This window comes from Dromiciops gliroides, chromosome 4 (assembly GCF_019393635.1).
Source record: "Dromiciops gliroides isolate mDroGli1 chromosome 4, mDroGli1.pri, whole genome shotgun sequence".
Taxonomy (NCBI): domain Eukaryota; kingdom Metazoa; phylum Chordata; class Mammalia; order Microbiotheria; family Microbiotheriidae; genus Dromiciops; species Dromiciops gliroides.
In genome coordinates this window covers 209,630,520-209,647,826 of record NC_057864.1, presented here as the reverse complement: position 1 = coordinate 209,647,826, position 17,307 = coordinate 209,630,520, and the positions used below count along the sequence as shown (strand labels likewise).

Below are 17,307 nucleotides of genomic sequence, written 5' to 3'. Positions count from 1 at the left end.
AAGGTCTTCAGTTCTAGTCTTCTTTCTAGGTGTGCTTCAAGTACCTGTTTTTTATTGGATATACATCTTTTTTCATTAGTGCTTAGGTTCTTTTCCAGTTTTTAGTGGATGCAGAATAGTGTTGTTTTATTTGAATTTCCTTTCCTCTATATTTGAATATCTCTTTCCTGGTCATTTGAAATATTTATTGTTAGTCATTGGCATTTTTAAATGTCTTAGAGTTTGTAGCATAGGGTTTTGTTTTGTTTTGTTTTTCTAAAGGTAATATGTAGATTCTTCAATTGAAACTTTGTTCTGTGTTCAGTTCTGGGTGGTTTTTCTGATTATTTCTTGCATTACAGTGCTCAGATTTTTTGAATTGTTATGTTCTTTGCTATGATCTATATTCCTTAAATTATCTCTGCACATCCTATATTTGACTTTAATATTTTGCATATATGGAGATGATATTTTAATCTTATTGCATTTTACTTTTCTTCTTCCTGATTGTCTTTTACTTCTTTGTATTTTAATTTCCAATCAATTATTTTCTCTTTTTTTCTTTTATGACACCTGTCAGTATAATTTCAAGTTTTTCTATTCTGCTGATTACTTCTGCTGTGTAGGCCATACATTTTGCTTTCAAAATTCTTATCTGTCTTTTAAACCATTTAGAAGCATCCTGTTATGAATTCATGCTCTTGGGAATCCATAGTCCTCTTTAATTAGTTTTTTTCCTTTTGAAATTGTCAAAGATTCCTTTGACAACCTTTGACAATTTCAGTCTTTTAAAAAATATTCCTCAATCACTCATTTTCTGATTCTATCCCCATTGATGATGGTTTCTCTTGGGGTTTGTTCTCAGATCCATTTCAGCTTCTTCTTATGGTGGGCAGTTCATATTTCACAGGTGTTAGTCTCTGTCCCAAGCACCTTCTGGGGGATGCAACTTTCCCCAGCTGGCAGTTGGACTCTTTCCCTCAGGCTTAGTGGAGTGGCACACAGCCATACATATACATCTGCCCCAGTTCCCTCTCTTCCATAATTCTCTGATTTTGTTCTGTTGCAACAGAGAACAGTGCCTCATTGGTGTCCCAGCCTGTGTAAACTCCTTCCTTTTGTTTTTTTTAGTTCTTTTAGAAGCCATAAATTCAGTGCTCCTGCAGGAGTGTGGTGGGTGGTCAGGGAGGAATCTGTTGGACTATATGGAATAGATCTAAATGGAACAAGTCTATTAAGTTTTAGGAATTAGCCTTCTCTATTGTTAGTTAATTAAATTGTGACATTGTTAACGCTTGGACACAGCTAAAATTGCTTTATTTCTTCCATGTAATTCCTATTTTGGAGAAGCTTGAGAAGTCATGAGCATTGCAGAACATCTGGTCTTCTATATTATTGGTTATGTGACCCGGAAATAAATAAATATACATATATACATACATATATGTATACAGATACCTACATATATATGTATATATATATGAATAAATGTTTACATATATGAATAATGTTTATATATATATATATATATATGAATAAATTTATTTCCCTCATTTCTTATGTAGGTGAGTTTCTTTTTTCTGGATTAAGTTTGTGAATGATCTTAATCTAATAACAAATATATAATAAGTAATGTAATGTGATAGTAATAAAAGTTTGTTGTGAAATCTTTATTTCAACAAAAAGGTTGCCAATTGGCTGTTGATATCTGAAAAATAATAATCAGTGGACCAACTATTTCTGCTTTTGAGTCTGAGGGAATTCCTAGGTATGCTTTATTTCTGAATAAATATAATTTTCTTAGAGGATCTGAATCACACTTATTCTGACCATTTCAACTTAAATGCTCTTCTGTTTAAACATGGAAAAGATATGGAAAAGCTCAACTTTTTTTTTCAAGTTCAGATCCTGGAAAGCATTCCTTTTCTGAGTGCTTATTAGATGCACAGTTTAGGATACAAATTGTTGTTCAGTCATTCATTATTGTCCAACTCTTCATGACCCCTTTTATCCTCACCTATCTCTCAAAGTCTATCCAAGTTCACGATCATTGCTTCCCTGACACTTTCTATGCATCTCCTTTTCTACCATACCTTTTCTCTTTTGCCTTCAATCTTTTCCAACATAAGGATCTTTTCTAATGAGTCATGTATTCTCAATATGTGGCTAAAGTATTTAAACTTCAGCTCTGCTATTTGACCTTCTAATGAATAGCCTGAATTAATTTCTTTAAGGGTTGATTGATTTGATTTTCTAGCTGTTCAGGAGACTCTCAAAAGTCTTCTCTAGCACCACAATTCAAAAGAGTCAATCCTGTGGCCCTCAGTTTTTTTTTTTTTTAAATAGTTCAACTCTCACAGCCATACATTATGACTGGAAAAACCATAGCTTCAACTATACAGACCTTTGTTAGCAAGGTGGTGTCTCTGCTTTTTAGCATGCTTTCCAGATTTGCCATAGCTTTCCTTCCAAGGAGCAAGTGTCTTAATTTCTTGACTACAGTCACCATTTGCAGCAATCTTTGAGCCTAAGCATATAAAATCTGACACTGTTTTGATTTTTTCCTCTGTTTGTCAGAGAGTGATGGGAGCAATTGCCAGTATCATAGTCTTTTTGATGTTAAGATTCAAACCAACTTTTACACTTTCTTCTCATCAAGAGGCTTCTTAATTCCTCTTCACTTTCTGCCATCAGATTGTTCATTATTATTAATTTTTTTAAAAAGTAGCTTATAACATATTAAATAAAATTTTCTTTGATTAGCCTCTAATTTTGAGAATTAATACTTTGTTGCTTATTGTATGGAGGGGTTTTTTAATTCAAAATTTTTTTTAGTTGTGTATTCAATTAATTGATTTGTTCTTTAGTTGTCAAAACTGTTTGGAAATGGAAACTTTTCTCTATGAACTTCTTCAACTGTGTGATGGATGAAATCTGAAATGACTGAGGAAACAAAGGTTTGAGTTTTAGAAAATGTCATTTTGTTAAACATTGCATGCCACTTGCATAACAAAGTGGGACCGAGCCTCCTCAACTTAGCACTGGACCCTGAATTCAGGGGAAGATAGACTTTATGCATTAAAAGAAAATAATTAACAGGATTTAAACCAGGCTGCACAAGTAGATAATCTACTTCCTGATTGGAAGAAAGATTAGAGACTTTCAAAGTTGGGAGGGGAAGGGCAAACAGTTTCAGTTCCCAGAAATCAGGAAAAGAGGTGCCCCACTTCTCTTCACATGTTTGTATTCAGTCAAAGAAATAAGGAAACAATAACTGATTGACTAGTACATGGTCAGTTTTTCAACAAATCATATGGGTTGCTCTCTCACTGTGTTTCTTGTCATTATAACCTAGGTCCTTAGTTAAGGGTCTCTAAGCAACAGGTAGAAGTCATCTAGTTTTCCATCCATGCAGGAATAGGTTCAAAGAATGCAATAAAATTTTCTCACAATTCCCATAATGGAATAAACTTTTTTCACAAGATAGAAATTGGACTAGCTAGATTTAGAATTGAGTCACAAGATGGAGTCAGTGTGGTTAACTCAATTCTCACAATTCTCTCAGTTGCAACCCATAATTGTTGGCATATTGTCTCTTTATTGATAATTTCTTTGATTAAATTTTCTTTTTTCCCCATTTAATGTAAATCTCTCCATGTTCTTCCAAAATCAGCCTATTCATCATTTCCTATAGCAGAGCAGTACTGCATCATAATCATACACCACAACTTGTTCAGCCACTCCCCAACTAATGGTCATCTCCTTAATTTCTAACTCCTTGCTATCACAAAGTGAGCCACTATAAATATTTCATAACATAAAGATTCTCTTCCTTTTCCCTCAAGCATCTTGGGAAACATACCTAACAGTGGTATTGCTGGGTCAAAGGACATACACAGTTACAAAAATCTTTGAGTATAACTACAGATTGCTCTCCAAAATGGCCAGATCTGTCCACAGTTCCACCAGTAGTGCACCAGTGTCCCAATTTTTCCATTTCCCCTCCAACACTTATCCTTAAAAAAGTACAGTGCTAACAGGGAAGCTCAAGACAGACACTGAAAAGAAGTGGTTTAAGGTTGTTAACTAAATTAAATTTAAGGAGTTAAATGCAAATTAGCATCAAATAGCAAAGGTGCTGTTTGCCCTTGAAAATTGTTTTGGTTACAGCCCAGTCAGACTTAGAATGGAGGCTCTTCCAGCTCTTTTTCATACTTGGGAGAATCCCAGCTGGCAGCACATTGACTGCTACAGTATTAACTCTCCAAAGTGGCTCCCAGTATTTGCTAAATGTGTTAATACAGAATTTGGCAAAACAAGCTTTTTTTTTTTTTTTTCAGAACAAAAGTGACTTGCCCAGGGTCACACAGCTAGTGTCAAGTGGCTGAGGCTGGATTTGAACTCAGGTCCTCCTGAATCCAGGGCTGGTGCTTTATCCACTGCGCCACCTAGCTGCCCAAAGCAAGCATTCTTAATTTATTTAATTTAATTTTTTTTTTTTGTGGGGCTATGGGGGTTAAGTGACTTGCCCAGGGTCACACAGCTAGTAAGTATCAAGTGTCTGAGGCCAGATTTGAACTCAGGTACTCCTGAATCCAGGGCCGGTGCTTTATCCACTGCGCCACCTAGCTGCCCCTCAAAAGCAAGCATTCTTAAAGTGAAATTGACCTGTACACATAAATGGTAACTGTTGAAAAAGAGGTAGTTTATGGTTATATAAAAATACAAAAAAAGTATGCATTTTTATATAACCATAAATGACCTCTGATTAATGAATATTTCTTTGGAGAGGCTGTGAAATAGAAAGAAACGATAGCGTACAATGAAATGCTTCTTGATTTTTTCAACAGTTACCATTTATAAACGTGAATAATTTCTTGTTTATAAATAAGCCAGAGCTAAAGAATAAATTCCCTTCCTACATTTTTATCTTCACAGAGGCTTAGCTTTAGGAGATTTTCGTGATACATTTGTACTGAGCCCCAACACTGGTTCAACAGAAAAAAAATCATCAAAGTGAATTTTTTGTTTTTTATAACAAAACACATTGCTTAGAGTTCATGGAAAAATGTGTCAGTGAACTATCTGCCTGGTTTTCTAAACCCTCTGAATCTTTAAACATTTTGTCTATGCCTCTTGGATTCTACAGATATTAATATGAATCCTTGACTACTATGAATTTTATTTGGGGAATAACATTTACATAATGTTACATAAAACATCTAAATGCCTTTAGAACAGAGCTTATTTAGTCTTTTAATTGGAGACATATTTCTTAGATGTATGCTTCCTTAGACCGCTGCTCAGCAACACCCATGTATGTGCTTTGTAATCCTGGTTGTTTCACCATGTATGGACTCCTAAATGAGTGCCTACTCAAACCTAGTAAATGTGCACAAATTTGCTTATGGCTTACCTCAATGTATTATAATTCTTATTCTACAATAACATTCTTTGTTGCATTATTTTAATTACATTTCATTTTTCCATTTGCCTAAATTCAATAATTCCATCATTTCATGTATATATTTTAACCAAAATCTGAAACTGGTTAATGTTGGCCTTTTTTTCCTAAAATGAAAATTAAATTAAAAAGCTAGCTTTAGGGAAAAATTATTTAGAAACAATATTTTGCTCTATTTAGATAAATAATGTTAACATTTACCAAATGATAAATCTTCATATTAGCTGTTAAAAATGAAAAACTTTAGACTTTCTAATCACAGTTTGGACATTGATTCCAGTTACAACTTTAGCCATACTGTGCAATATGATACTTGTATTGCAAACTTTTTTAATTTTCACAACTTTATAATACACATTTTAAAAGTATATTCTTCTGTCCACTTTTTTTTTTTTTGCGGGGCAGTGGGGGCTAAGTGACTTGCCCAAGGTCACACAGCTAGTAAGTGTCAAGTGTCTGAGGCCGGATTTGAACTCAGGAACTCCTGAATCCAGGGCCGGTGCTTTATCCACTGCACCACCTAGCCGCCCCCTTCTGTCCACTTTTAAAAATATTTAGATATAGTTCAATATGCTACATTTTCTCTCTTTAAGTTAATAGTAGGAAGATAAATAGAACATTTTAAATATTTTAAATAATTAAGCTCTTCTTAAGTCATTTTGAGTAATCTCAGAAATTGGAGACATAGATCTCTAAATACCAGTCTGCCCTGTTCTAGAGAGAATCTTTATAAGTTAATGGTTTTCCAAAATACTCTAAATTTTGTTTTATTTTTTGAAAATAAAATTGTGAGGTTAGATAGTCCAAAAAGAACATTTCCATACACACATAACACAAATAGAGGATTTGTGGAATCATGAAACTCCATTTCATACCATTTTTTTGAAGTACATTACAAAATCTGTTACTTCCAAAGCTGTCTTACTTGTCTGTGCTCCCTGATGTACTTCATTGTATCCTCTACTGTGCATTTTAAAAAAATGTTGTAACATTTTTATATAGGGGGAGGATAGTGGCAACACTATTGCCAGTATGCCCTTGTTAGTCAGCTATAGGCCTCTCAGACCAATCTGGGGGTTGAATTGGACCACACTCCCAGGTAAGAGCCACACATCTATACATGTCTGTTACTTGCTTCATTCCTGCTTCATGTCCAGTAACACAATCTTGGTGTTACAACTGCTTCTTGCCTCGGCCTACGCCCCATAGGAGCAGATCCTCTTCTTAGTGCCACTGGATCTAGGACCAAGCTCTGGGTACTAGTGACAGAGTTGCCATTTGCCTCCTTTTTCTTCCTGCTCTGTGTACAATATCAGGCCTGTCTCTGCTGGATTCAGGAGCTCTTCCCCCTCTAATATATAGCTAAAAGTCTCAGCAGCAGTATGAGATTTGAGATAGTGTCCTCTGTGCCAGACCCAGTCTCTAGTTTATACAGTCTGTCTTCCTATGCTAGAAAAGTATCCCATTGTGATTTTTCTTCATATTTCCCCATTAGAACTTAGTCTGCTGCTCTTCTTAGGTTTTTGTTTTCATAGTTGTTGGAAAGAGCTGCCATTTCCTCATTCTTCTACCATCTTAGCTGCTTCTGCCAGGCAAGTCTCATATACTTTTTTTTTTTTTGGTGAGGCAGTTGGGGTCAAGTGACTTGCCCAGGGTCACACAGCTAAGTAAGTGTTAAGTGTCTGAGGCCAGATTTGAGCCCAGGTCCTCCTGATTCCAGGGCTGGTGCTCTATCCACTGCACCACCTAGCTGCCCAAGTCTCATATACTTTTATATCTCAATCATTGTGTGTATGTGAATTCATATCTTACTTCTTTGTCCAGTTCACATGAGTGAGGCTTATCCTCTGCCCATTTCCCCACCCATTCTTCCATGCCTAGCTTTCTCTTCTCATGCACTTCAGTTATCATAAATAGCTAGCTAGTTTCACTGTCTTCTTCCTCTTTTCTTTTACTACATTCCTTTTACCTTTTTTTTCTTTCCCCTCTTCAAACCTTTAGAACTGAAGTATCCCTAGGACTTGTTTTATTTTTTAATTCCCTCAAATATCCTGCAAATACCTTAAAGTCCTTAAGAAATATTTGTTTGTTCTCTCAATTGCTGAAATATATCTACCTTTATGTGTTTCTTTGGACTCATGTTAATTAAAAAAAATTTTTTTTTTTTTACTCAGCCCTAGTCTTTTCATTAGACATGCTCAAAATTTTCCTCTAAGTCACTAAAGATCCATTTTTGTCATCCCTCCCACCCCTTGCAGGGTAAGCTATTCTTTTAGGGCAGCCTATATCTTTTTCTTTTTTGTAATATTGTATTCCACGATATCCTATGGTTTCTAATAGAAACTGAGAGGTCTTCTGTACTCCCAGCTGTAGTTCCTTGGTATTTGGATTGTTTCTTTCTGGATGCTTGAAGTATTTTTTTTTTCCTTAACGTGCTGGCTCTGAATTTTACTTAGGCTATTTCTAGGACTTTTCCTTTTGGAGTCCCTTTCAGGGGGTGGACCTGGATTCTTTTTGTCTTTCCTTTGCCCTTTGGTTCTTATTGATGTGAGTAGTTTATATTTATGACTTCTTGTAGTATACAGGCTTAAAAAATCATGGGTTTGGGGCAGCTAGGCAGTGCAGTGGATAAAGCACCTGCCCTGGATTCAGGAAGACCTGAGTTCAAATCCAGCCTCAGAAACTTGACACTTACTAGCTGTGTTACCCTGGGCAAGTGACTTAACCCCCATTGCCTCACCAAAAAATAAAAAAATAAAAATGTCATGGTTTTCAAGGAGTCTAAATGATTCTTAAATTATCTCTCCTTGACTTGTTTTCTAGGTCAATTGTTTTATATATTATATCTCACATTTTCTTCTATTTTTTCAGTCTTTTCATTTAGTTTTTAAATTTCTCATTATCTCATGGAGTCGAGTAAAATCAGGTCAACTAAACTAGCATTTCTTAAGCACCTACTAGATGCCAGTCACTAGGCTAAGCACTAGGGATACTTAAAAGAGGCAAAAACAATCCCTGCTCTTAAGGAGCTACAGTGTAATGGGGAAGACAATATACAAATAAATACATACAAATGGAATATATATATATATATATAGGATAAATACAGAGTAGTTCCAGAGAGAATGCACTGATTAAGGAGGATTAGGAAAGACTTCTTGCAGAAGGAAGGCCTTTAACTGAGACTAGAATGAAGCCAGGAAAACCAAGAGGTAGAGATGAGGGTGGGGAGAGCATCCCAGGCTGGTGAAAATCCTTAGAATCAGGAGGTAGATAGTATATGCAAGAAACAGCAAGAAAAACTGTGTCACTGGATCAGAATATGTTGAGGAGAGTATGATGTGAGAAAACTGCAACGGTGGGAAGGGACCAGATTATGAAGGGTTTTAAATGCCAAACAGATGCTTTTATACTTGATCTCAAAGGTAACAGGGAGCCAGTAAAGTTTATTGGAGAAGGCAAGGGTGGGGCCTGGGATGACATGGTCTGACCCATACTTTAGTAAGATCAGTTTGACAACTAAATGGAGGATTGGAATGGGGATACTATTAGGTCAAAGAGACCAATCATGAGGCTATTGAAAAAGTCTAAGTCTGACTTGATGAGGGCTTGAATCAGGGTGATGGCATTGTCAGAGGAGAAAAGAGAGTATATGTGAGAGATATTACAAAGGTAGAAACAATAAGACTTAACCATTGATTAGATATGGGAAGAGGTAAAAGAGATTGAAGAGTGAAAGATGATATCTAGGTTACAACCCTGGGTGACTGGGAAGATGGTGGTATCTTCAAAATAATAGAGAAGTTAGGAAGATGAGAAATTTAGGGGGAAAGATAATGAGTTTAGTTTTGGACATGTTGAATGTAAGAAGTCTATTGGGCATCCAGTTCTAGATGCCTAAGAAGTAGTCGTGCAGTGAGTAGAGTTTTAATCCTTCATTAGACATTTATTAGCTATGTGACCTTGGACAAATCACTTATCTATCTACTCTCAGTTTCCTAAATGCAAAATGGGGAAAATAATAGCATCTACCTCCCAGGATTGTTGTGAGGATATATAAATGCTACTAGCTATTATATCCCTTCTTATGTTCAGTATTACTGTAGAGGGCAATGCCATAGCCCCTTTCCTTCAGGCTTATAAACCTGCGAGTCATCTTGGATTCTTCACTATCTCTCTCACCTACCTTATCCAGTCTGTTTCCAAGGCCTGTCAGTTTCACCTTTTCAACATCTCTTGAAAATGACCTCTTGGGGGCAGCTAGGTGGTGCAGTGGATAGAGCATTGGCCCTGGAGTCAGGAAGACCTCAGTTCAAATCTGGCCTCAGCCACTTGACACTTACTAGCTGTGTGACCTTGGGCAAGTCATTTAACCCTAATTGCCCCCCCCCCCAAAAAAAGAAAATGACCTCTTGTCTCTTCTACCACTGCCACCATTTTAGTGAAAGCTCTCATTGCCACCCAACTGGAATATTGAAATAGCTTCCTGGTGGGTTTACCTGCCTCAAATCTCTCTCCATTCCAATCTACCCTCCATTCAGCCACTAAAATGATTTTTCCTAAAACAAAGGTTACATTCAAATAGAGGAGACAACATGCAGTCCTCAGGGTTCATGAGCTGACTTTCACATCCTGGAGTTAGATTCCATGTATCTTTGAGATTCAGATTGATGGATCTTTAAGGTCCTCTCTGTCATTTTAGGATGCAAAATTAGTTAATTCTTAATCCTTGGACCTGTAGTGTCCCACTCTGAACAGTACTATGCTTGTGGTCTTTGGTCACTGGCTTCTATTTCCTCTAGGGCTTTCATGATCAGTGCCTTCTTTTTCTTCTTGGGCTTTCAAGGTCCCCATTCTGGGATTTCCTTACCATCTTTGGGTCTGCTCAGGGGAGCTATCCTGACTTGTCTTAGAACACAGATCTTTGCAGGGTACAAGTGTTCCATTTTTGGTTGTGGTAGTACACTTTTTGTAGGAAACGTTTCCTTTCCTATTAGGAACAGATAGATGGTACAGTGGATAGAGTACAGGGCCTGAAGCCAAGAAGACCTGAATCCAAATCTGGCCTCATATATTAGCTATGTGACCTTGGACAAATCAGGAAGGAAGGAAGGAAGGAAGGAAGGAAGGAAGGAAGGAAGGAAGGAAGGAAGGAAGGAAGGAAGGAAGAAAAAAAAAAGTCAGGCATGAAGAGAATAACTGGGAAAGAACAGATACCACCCACACAAGGGTGGGAGCCAAGAAGAGGGAGTAACCCTTTAGAAGAATGGGAAAGTAATAGAAATGTGATATCTATCTCCAGACTAAATATATAATTACTATTTTAAAGTTAAATTTTCTAATGCTCTATCATATATACTTTCTGGAGTAGTTAGTGTTATTTGTCAAGGCCTCTTTGGTTTAGTAAATTGATTATAATATTCTTCCTTCCTTCCCTTAGTAACACCCTCCCTCCCTTCCTAGCCAATCTGATGAGTGTGACATGGTACTTAAGCATCATTTTAATTTGCATCTCTCTATAACTATTAGTGATTTAGAGTATTTTTTTCATGTGGCTTTTTTCATATTGATAGCTTTGATTTCTTCATAGAGAAACTACTTATTCATATCCTTTCACCATTTATCAATTGGTATGGTACTGAATAAGTAAATTAATTGTGTAATACTATCATTTTTATTATAGTGACTCAGCCTATTCATGAGCGATTAGTATCTCTAATTATTTAGACCTGTCTTTATTTGTCCAAAAAGTATTTTATAATTGTGTTCATATAGCTCTTGGCAGGTAGACTCTCAAGTATTTTATGCTGTCTCTTAGTTATTTTAAATGGAATTTCTCTTTCTATCTCTTCTTGGTGGATTTTTTGTAACATACAGAAATGCTGGTGATTTGTTTGGATTTATTTTATATCTTGCAACTTTGCTGAAGTTGTTAGTTATTTCAGTTGTTTTTTTTGTTTCACTCTCTAAAAAGTTCTCTAAATAAACCAACATATCATCTGCACAGGGTGAGAGTTTTGTTTTGACGTTGCCTATACTTATTCCTTAAATATCTTTTTCTTGTCATTGCTTTAGCTAGCATTTTTTGTACAATATTGAATAGAACTAGTGATAGTGGACATATTTACTTTATCCCTGATCTTATTAGAATGACTTCTAGCTTATCCCCCTTGTCTTTCTTTTCTATTGACTCCAGGCTTTGTTCCTTGGGATATGTTTTTCCCATCAGGTCAGTACATAGGGAAGAGATGACTAATTTCAGCTTACAATTTTCCCTTAATCAGGAACTGTTGACTAAAGTTGTATGTTTTAAAGTTTTATAGGAAAGTCTCGCTTCATTTTTTCCTGCTTTCGGAAGGCTATAAAATACGAATTCATAATTTTCTTTTCTTTAGCTTGATCCCCTTAGGTGGACAGGTGTCAGAAATTTGAAAGAAATTTTATTTTATTTTTCTCGTGAACATGCATCTCACTTTAATATCTCCTACTTTTCTCTCCTGGATGCTTTGCCTCCTCCCCTTCCACCATCAGCTACATTGGAGGAATTAAACACATGTTTATAATGCAATGATTAGCCACATTTCTTTTTCTATCTTAGGTAAACTGGTTTTAAAATAATAGTATAATAATTTTTAAAAGCATCTCTTAAGAATAAAAAATTTGGGATACATTATCAGCACCCTTCCTAGAGAAAGCAAGAATAAAAGTGTAGCAAAAGGTGGGATGGTATGCATTCACCAGTTCTATTCTTAGCAGTAGAAAAGGCTTAGGCCTCTTTGTATCTTTTCTGCATGACTTCTCTGTAACTTGCTACAGCCTTTGTCTTAGCATTTTGGCATTTGCTATCCATTCATTCCTTTCAGTTTTGGTAATGACAGTTACAGCAGGTCTACTCTCAGGCCCTTAGCATGATCATCCCTCTATCTCTCTTTGTGGTCACCAGTCCCTAAAGAAGATGTTGGAGGCAATGTTTACACTTTTTCTTGCCCTGGCATCAGCCCCTGGCTGCCTACTTGGGCCCTAGTGTACTTGTTTCATCCTTACTTTTCTATTCTTAGGGCTCCGATTTCCTTGACTCTCCAGGGATTGAAGAGATAAACATGTCTGACAGCTGACAGTTGTTCTTATATACTCATTTGCAAATAGTCTCACTCATATTCAGATCTTCTTTTTTATAGGTTTCTTCTGCCATAGGTAACTAGGTGAGGCAGTGGATAGATAGAGTGTTGGTCCTGGAGTCAGGAAGATCTGAATTCAAAACCAGCCTCAGACATTTTTACTATTTCTGTGACCTTGGGCAAGTCATATAGTTGCTTCTAGCTACTTCATTTATAAAATAGGGATAATAATAGCACCTACCTCTCTTAGTTATGAGGATCACATAAGATAATATTTGTAAAGGGCTTGGCCAAGTGCTTGGCACATAACAGGCACTTAAATGCTTGTTCTCTTCCTCCTTTCTGCCTATTTGCAAATAGACTGATTTTAAAGAATAAAGAAGTAAAATGGTTTGATGGAAATGTGTTTTTCTTTGAAGGCATGTTCACTAAAGGATAGGGAATCCTGAGAAGTAGAACACCAGTCATCTTGTCACCCCCCTCACAATTCACATGTTAGAACAATCTCGGTGTCTCTGCAGTGGTAACTATTATATTCTTTAGTCATTTTAAAGAAGATTTAGTGGTGAACTGAGACAGGAAATTCACGCTTGAATACGAATTGAAAGAGAGCTACAGGCTTTTAAAATACAAGTATAGTTGTTCTTTTATTTGATATTTTAACTTTGAAGATTTTCTATAATTTTCTAGGGAGAAGGAGGAACAACTGACTCGGGTGACTGAGATACAGAGGCTACAGGCCCAGCAGGCAGATGCTGCCCTGGAGGAGTTTAAGCGGCAGGTTGAGCTGAACTCCGAGAAAGTCTATGCTGAAATGAAACAGCAGGTGAGGTCACTGTGCCATCCTTTCTGAAACTTACTCTCTGAGGATGATCCATTCTGATCTTAAAATACCCAGAACATATTTCACTTTTTTATAGTGCTACATTAAAATCCTTTAGATTCTTTGATGGAAAATAAGCAAGGAATATTATTTGATTCTTCTCTACAAAAAAGCTAAAAAGATTGTTATTATAGTAGTATCTACACATGGATGAATAGAAATAACTTTTTTCTCAGTAATGGAATGTGAATTATTGCTAAAATCTCATTTATAAAAAAAGGTTTCCTTTATCAAAGCTATTTCTATAGCCATGTCATAGTCCATAAAATTGCATTTTATTGATATGATTCTAAGAATTTCCTCAGTTTTAATAGTCCATTATAACAAATGATATTTCCAATCTGTGTCCAGATAAGAATCACCCTACACAATGAAAAAAAAATCCTATTTTATGGTTTTTACTATCTTCATTTACTAATTCACTCTGAAAGTCAAAATGAAGGCATTGTGAAGAGCAGAATTGGACTTTATCTCAATTTTTGGTCATTTTTCTTTTATTCTCTGGTTACCCTTTTATTTTTCTCTTTTGTCCTCATATCAAAGATTCATGTGCTTACAAAACTCTCTTGAAACCTTGGAAAACCTCAGAGAAAGGAGAAAATTATATGGATTATATTTTTTCTTTTTTTTCTACTACAAGACAAGATAACCTGTGCTACATACCAGAGAAGTACATTATTAGTAATGTTCTATATCTTATTACTCATATATCCTAGTTTTCAGAATTGGTTATCTTATTCTATTTGTCTTAGTGTTTTTCATTTTTTCTCATTTTTTCTTTGTCATCTACTTAATGCTCTTAGGTATTTCTTTCTTTCTTTCTTTTTTTTTTTTTAGTGAGGCAATTGGGGCTAAGTGACTTGCCCAGGGTCACACAGCTAGTAAGTGTTAAGTGTCTGAGGCCAGATTTGAACTCAGGTACTCCTGACTCCAGGGCAAGTGCTCTATCCACTGCACCACCTAGCTGCCCCACTCTTAGGTATTTCTTAGTTCTGCTAAGACTGAAGGCTATGAAGGTACCCAATCTCTACCCCATTAGATTCATTTGTTTGTTCTTCCAATAAATGTTTATTAAATGCTTAATTAGTTAATGCATTATGCTAGGTTCTTGAGGTTACAAAGAATATTATTATTAATAATTATCATTATAACTACTACTACTACTAATAGGAATAAAAGAGGTAGACAGGGGGAGTCTGGTATAAGGTACCCTGTAATGGGGAAAAGTAGTCATCCACACAAAGCCTCTGGGAAAATTCAACAAAGAAGAGATCTCTTTTAGCAAAATCAATACAACCAAGATTAGAAGGAAAGCAGAAAGCTGGGAAATACTTTTACAGCAAGCATTTCTGATAAATGCCTCATTTCTCAAATATTTAGAGAACTGAATCAAATTTATAAGAATACAAGTCAAAAAAATAAATAAAAATTAAAAAAAGAATACAAGTCATTTTCCAATTTAATAATGGGCAAAAGAAATGAACAGGCAGTTTTCACAAGAAGAAATTAAAGTCTTCTATAGTCATGAAAAAATACCCTAAAGCACTATTGATTAAAGGAAAGAAAATCAAGACAATGGAGGTACCACCCTCTACCTATCAGATTAGTTAATATGAAAGAAAAGGAAAATGATAAATATTTGAGAGGATGTGGGAAAATTGGAACATTAAAGCACTTATGCTAGAGTTATGAAATGATCCAGCCATTCCAGAGAGCAATTTGAAATTATGCTCAAAGGGCTATAAAACTGTGCATATCTTTTGACACAGAAATACCATTATGAGATCTATATCCCAAAAAGATAAGAAGGAAAAAGGACCTACATGTACAAAATATTTATAGCAGCTCTTTTTGTGGTGGGAAAAAATGAAAGTTGAGGGGCTGCCCGTCAGTGGAGGAAATGGCTATATAAGTTGTGGAACATTAATATAATTGTATACTCGTGCTGTAGGAAATGATGAGAAGGCTTATTTCATAAAAACCTGGAAAGACTTACATGAACTGATGCAAAGTGAAATGAGCATATCCAGAAGAACACTGTACATAGTAACAGCAATATTGTTTGGTGAACTATGAATGACTTTATTCTTCTTAGCAATACAATGCTCCAAGACAGTTCCAAAGGACCTATTTTTTTATTGAATAGAATTTTATTTTCCAAAATATATGTAAAAACAAATTTTATCATCAATTTTTAAAAAAATTGTGTTCCAACATCTCTTCCTCCTCCATTTCCACCCCACACCCACTAGAACTCAAGCATTTCAAAATAAGTTATATATGAGTAGTCATGGAAAACATTCCCACATTAGCTAGGTTGTGAGAGAAAACAGTAAAAAAACTCCCAAAACTTCAGATTGAGGAATTGTCAGAGAAAAAAAAATTTTTTAAGTGTTTCCATCTATTTTTAGATACTATCACTTCTTTCTCTGTAGATGGGTTGTCATTTTCATAAGTCCTTCCGGGTTATATTGTCCACTGTGCCACCTAACTAACCCATGAAGACATCTTTAAAATAGGGTTGAAGTATAGGAGAAATAGACTGGGGGAGGGGGAAGGGGAGAGATGGTCTGGGGACAGGTTGTTCACATGAAGGAAACAAGAAAAAAGCTTATAGAGGGGAGGGGAATGGGGGAAGGAATTGGGGAGTGAGTGAACCTTAATATCATGAGAAGTGGATCAAAGAAGGACTAACATACATACTCAAGTAGGTATAGTAATATGTATTTGTCCTGAAGGAGGGGAGGGAGATAAGGTGGGAGGGGGGGAGGACAAGGGAAGGAGGGAAGGGCAGATTATAGGAGAGAGCAGTTAAAAGCAAAACACTTTTGAGGAAGGTAAAGATGTTTTGCATAACTGCACAAGTATGACATATTGAATTGCTTGATTTCATAGAGAGGGTTGAGGAGGGAGGGAGGAAGAAAATTTGGAACACAGAATTAGCTCAGAGACCTTACACTCATCAGAGTGGGCTCATGGAGGGAATAACATTCATGCCCAGTTGGGAGGAGTAATCTATTTAACCCTACAGGAAAGTATGAGGTGAAGAGGATAAGGAAAGAAGGGTGAAAAAAAAGGGAGTCCAGAGTAGGGGAGGGGACAGTCAGAAATAAAACACTTTTGAGGAGGAATAGGTTAAAAGAAGATAGAAGATAGAGTAAATATCATGGGAAGGGAATAGGATGGAGGGAAATAGTTATGATGATGGAATATAATGGCAAAACGTATGGTACCTACTTTGCTGGGCTAATATGAAGAAAATTCTTTGTCAAATTTAAGGTACTTTATTCAAGTTATGATGAACAGGGTACTATCAGAAAAACCTGGAAAGACCTACATGAACTGAAGCAGAGTGAAATGTACTGTATACAAAATAACAGCAATAGTGTAAGATGTTCTGCTGGGAGGCATGTGGTTATTTTCAGCAGGGCAATGATCCAAAGGACTTATGATGAAAAATGTGATCCATAAAAAGAGAAAGAATTGATGGAATCTAAATACAAATCGAAGCATACTATTTTTACTTTTGTGTGTGTATGTGTATGTGTGTTTTTTTCCCTTTTGGACTGGTTCTTTAACAACATGGTGTTTTACATGATTACACATATATAACCCATATTACATTGCCTTCTGTGAGGGCTAAAATTCTAGCTACACTGTCTAAAATATCTAATGAGTGGTTGCCAAAAAATTATAAGATTTAGCAAGAGTTAGACTTTTAAGCATTTATTAAGGAGAATAAGAATTTGGTAAAGAGAGAAGGAAAGGCCTAGATTCATCTATGTATTACAGGGAGAGTGCATTTGTAGCTCCCTTCTACACCAGAGTCCTCAGGAAAGAGAGTGAGCCAGCGCACCAGCCTC

The 17,307-nt window shown here is 36.0% G+C and overlaps 1 protein-coding gene across 1 annotated transcript in view; it reads left to right on the top strand.

The window, feature by feature from the left end:
• The window catches only part of CEP112 (centrosomal protein 112), a 479,659-nt gene that overhangs the window by 147,840 nt on the left and 314,512 nt on the right, over nt 1-17,307 (top strand). Inside the window, exon 18 of the mRNA XM_044003044.1 lies at nt 13,252-13,387. Within this exon, the coding sequence (XP_043858979.1) occupies nt 13,252-13,387 (136 nt within the window). The remainder of the gene's footprint in view (nt 1-13,251; nt 13,388-17,307) is intronic.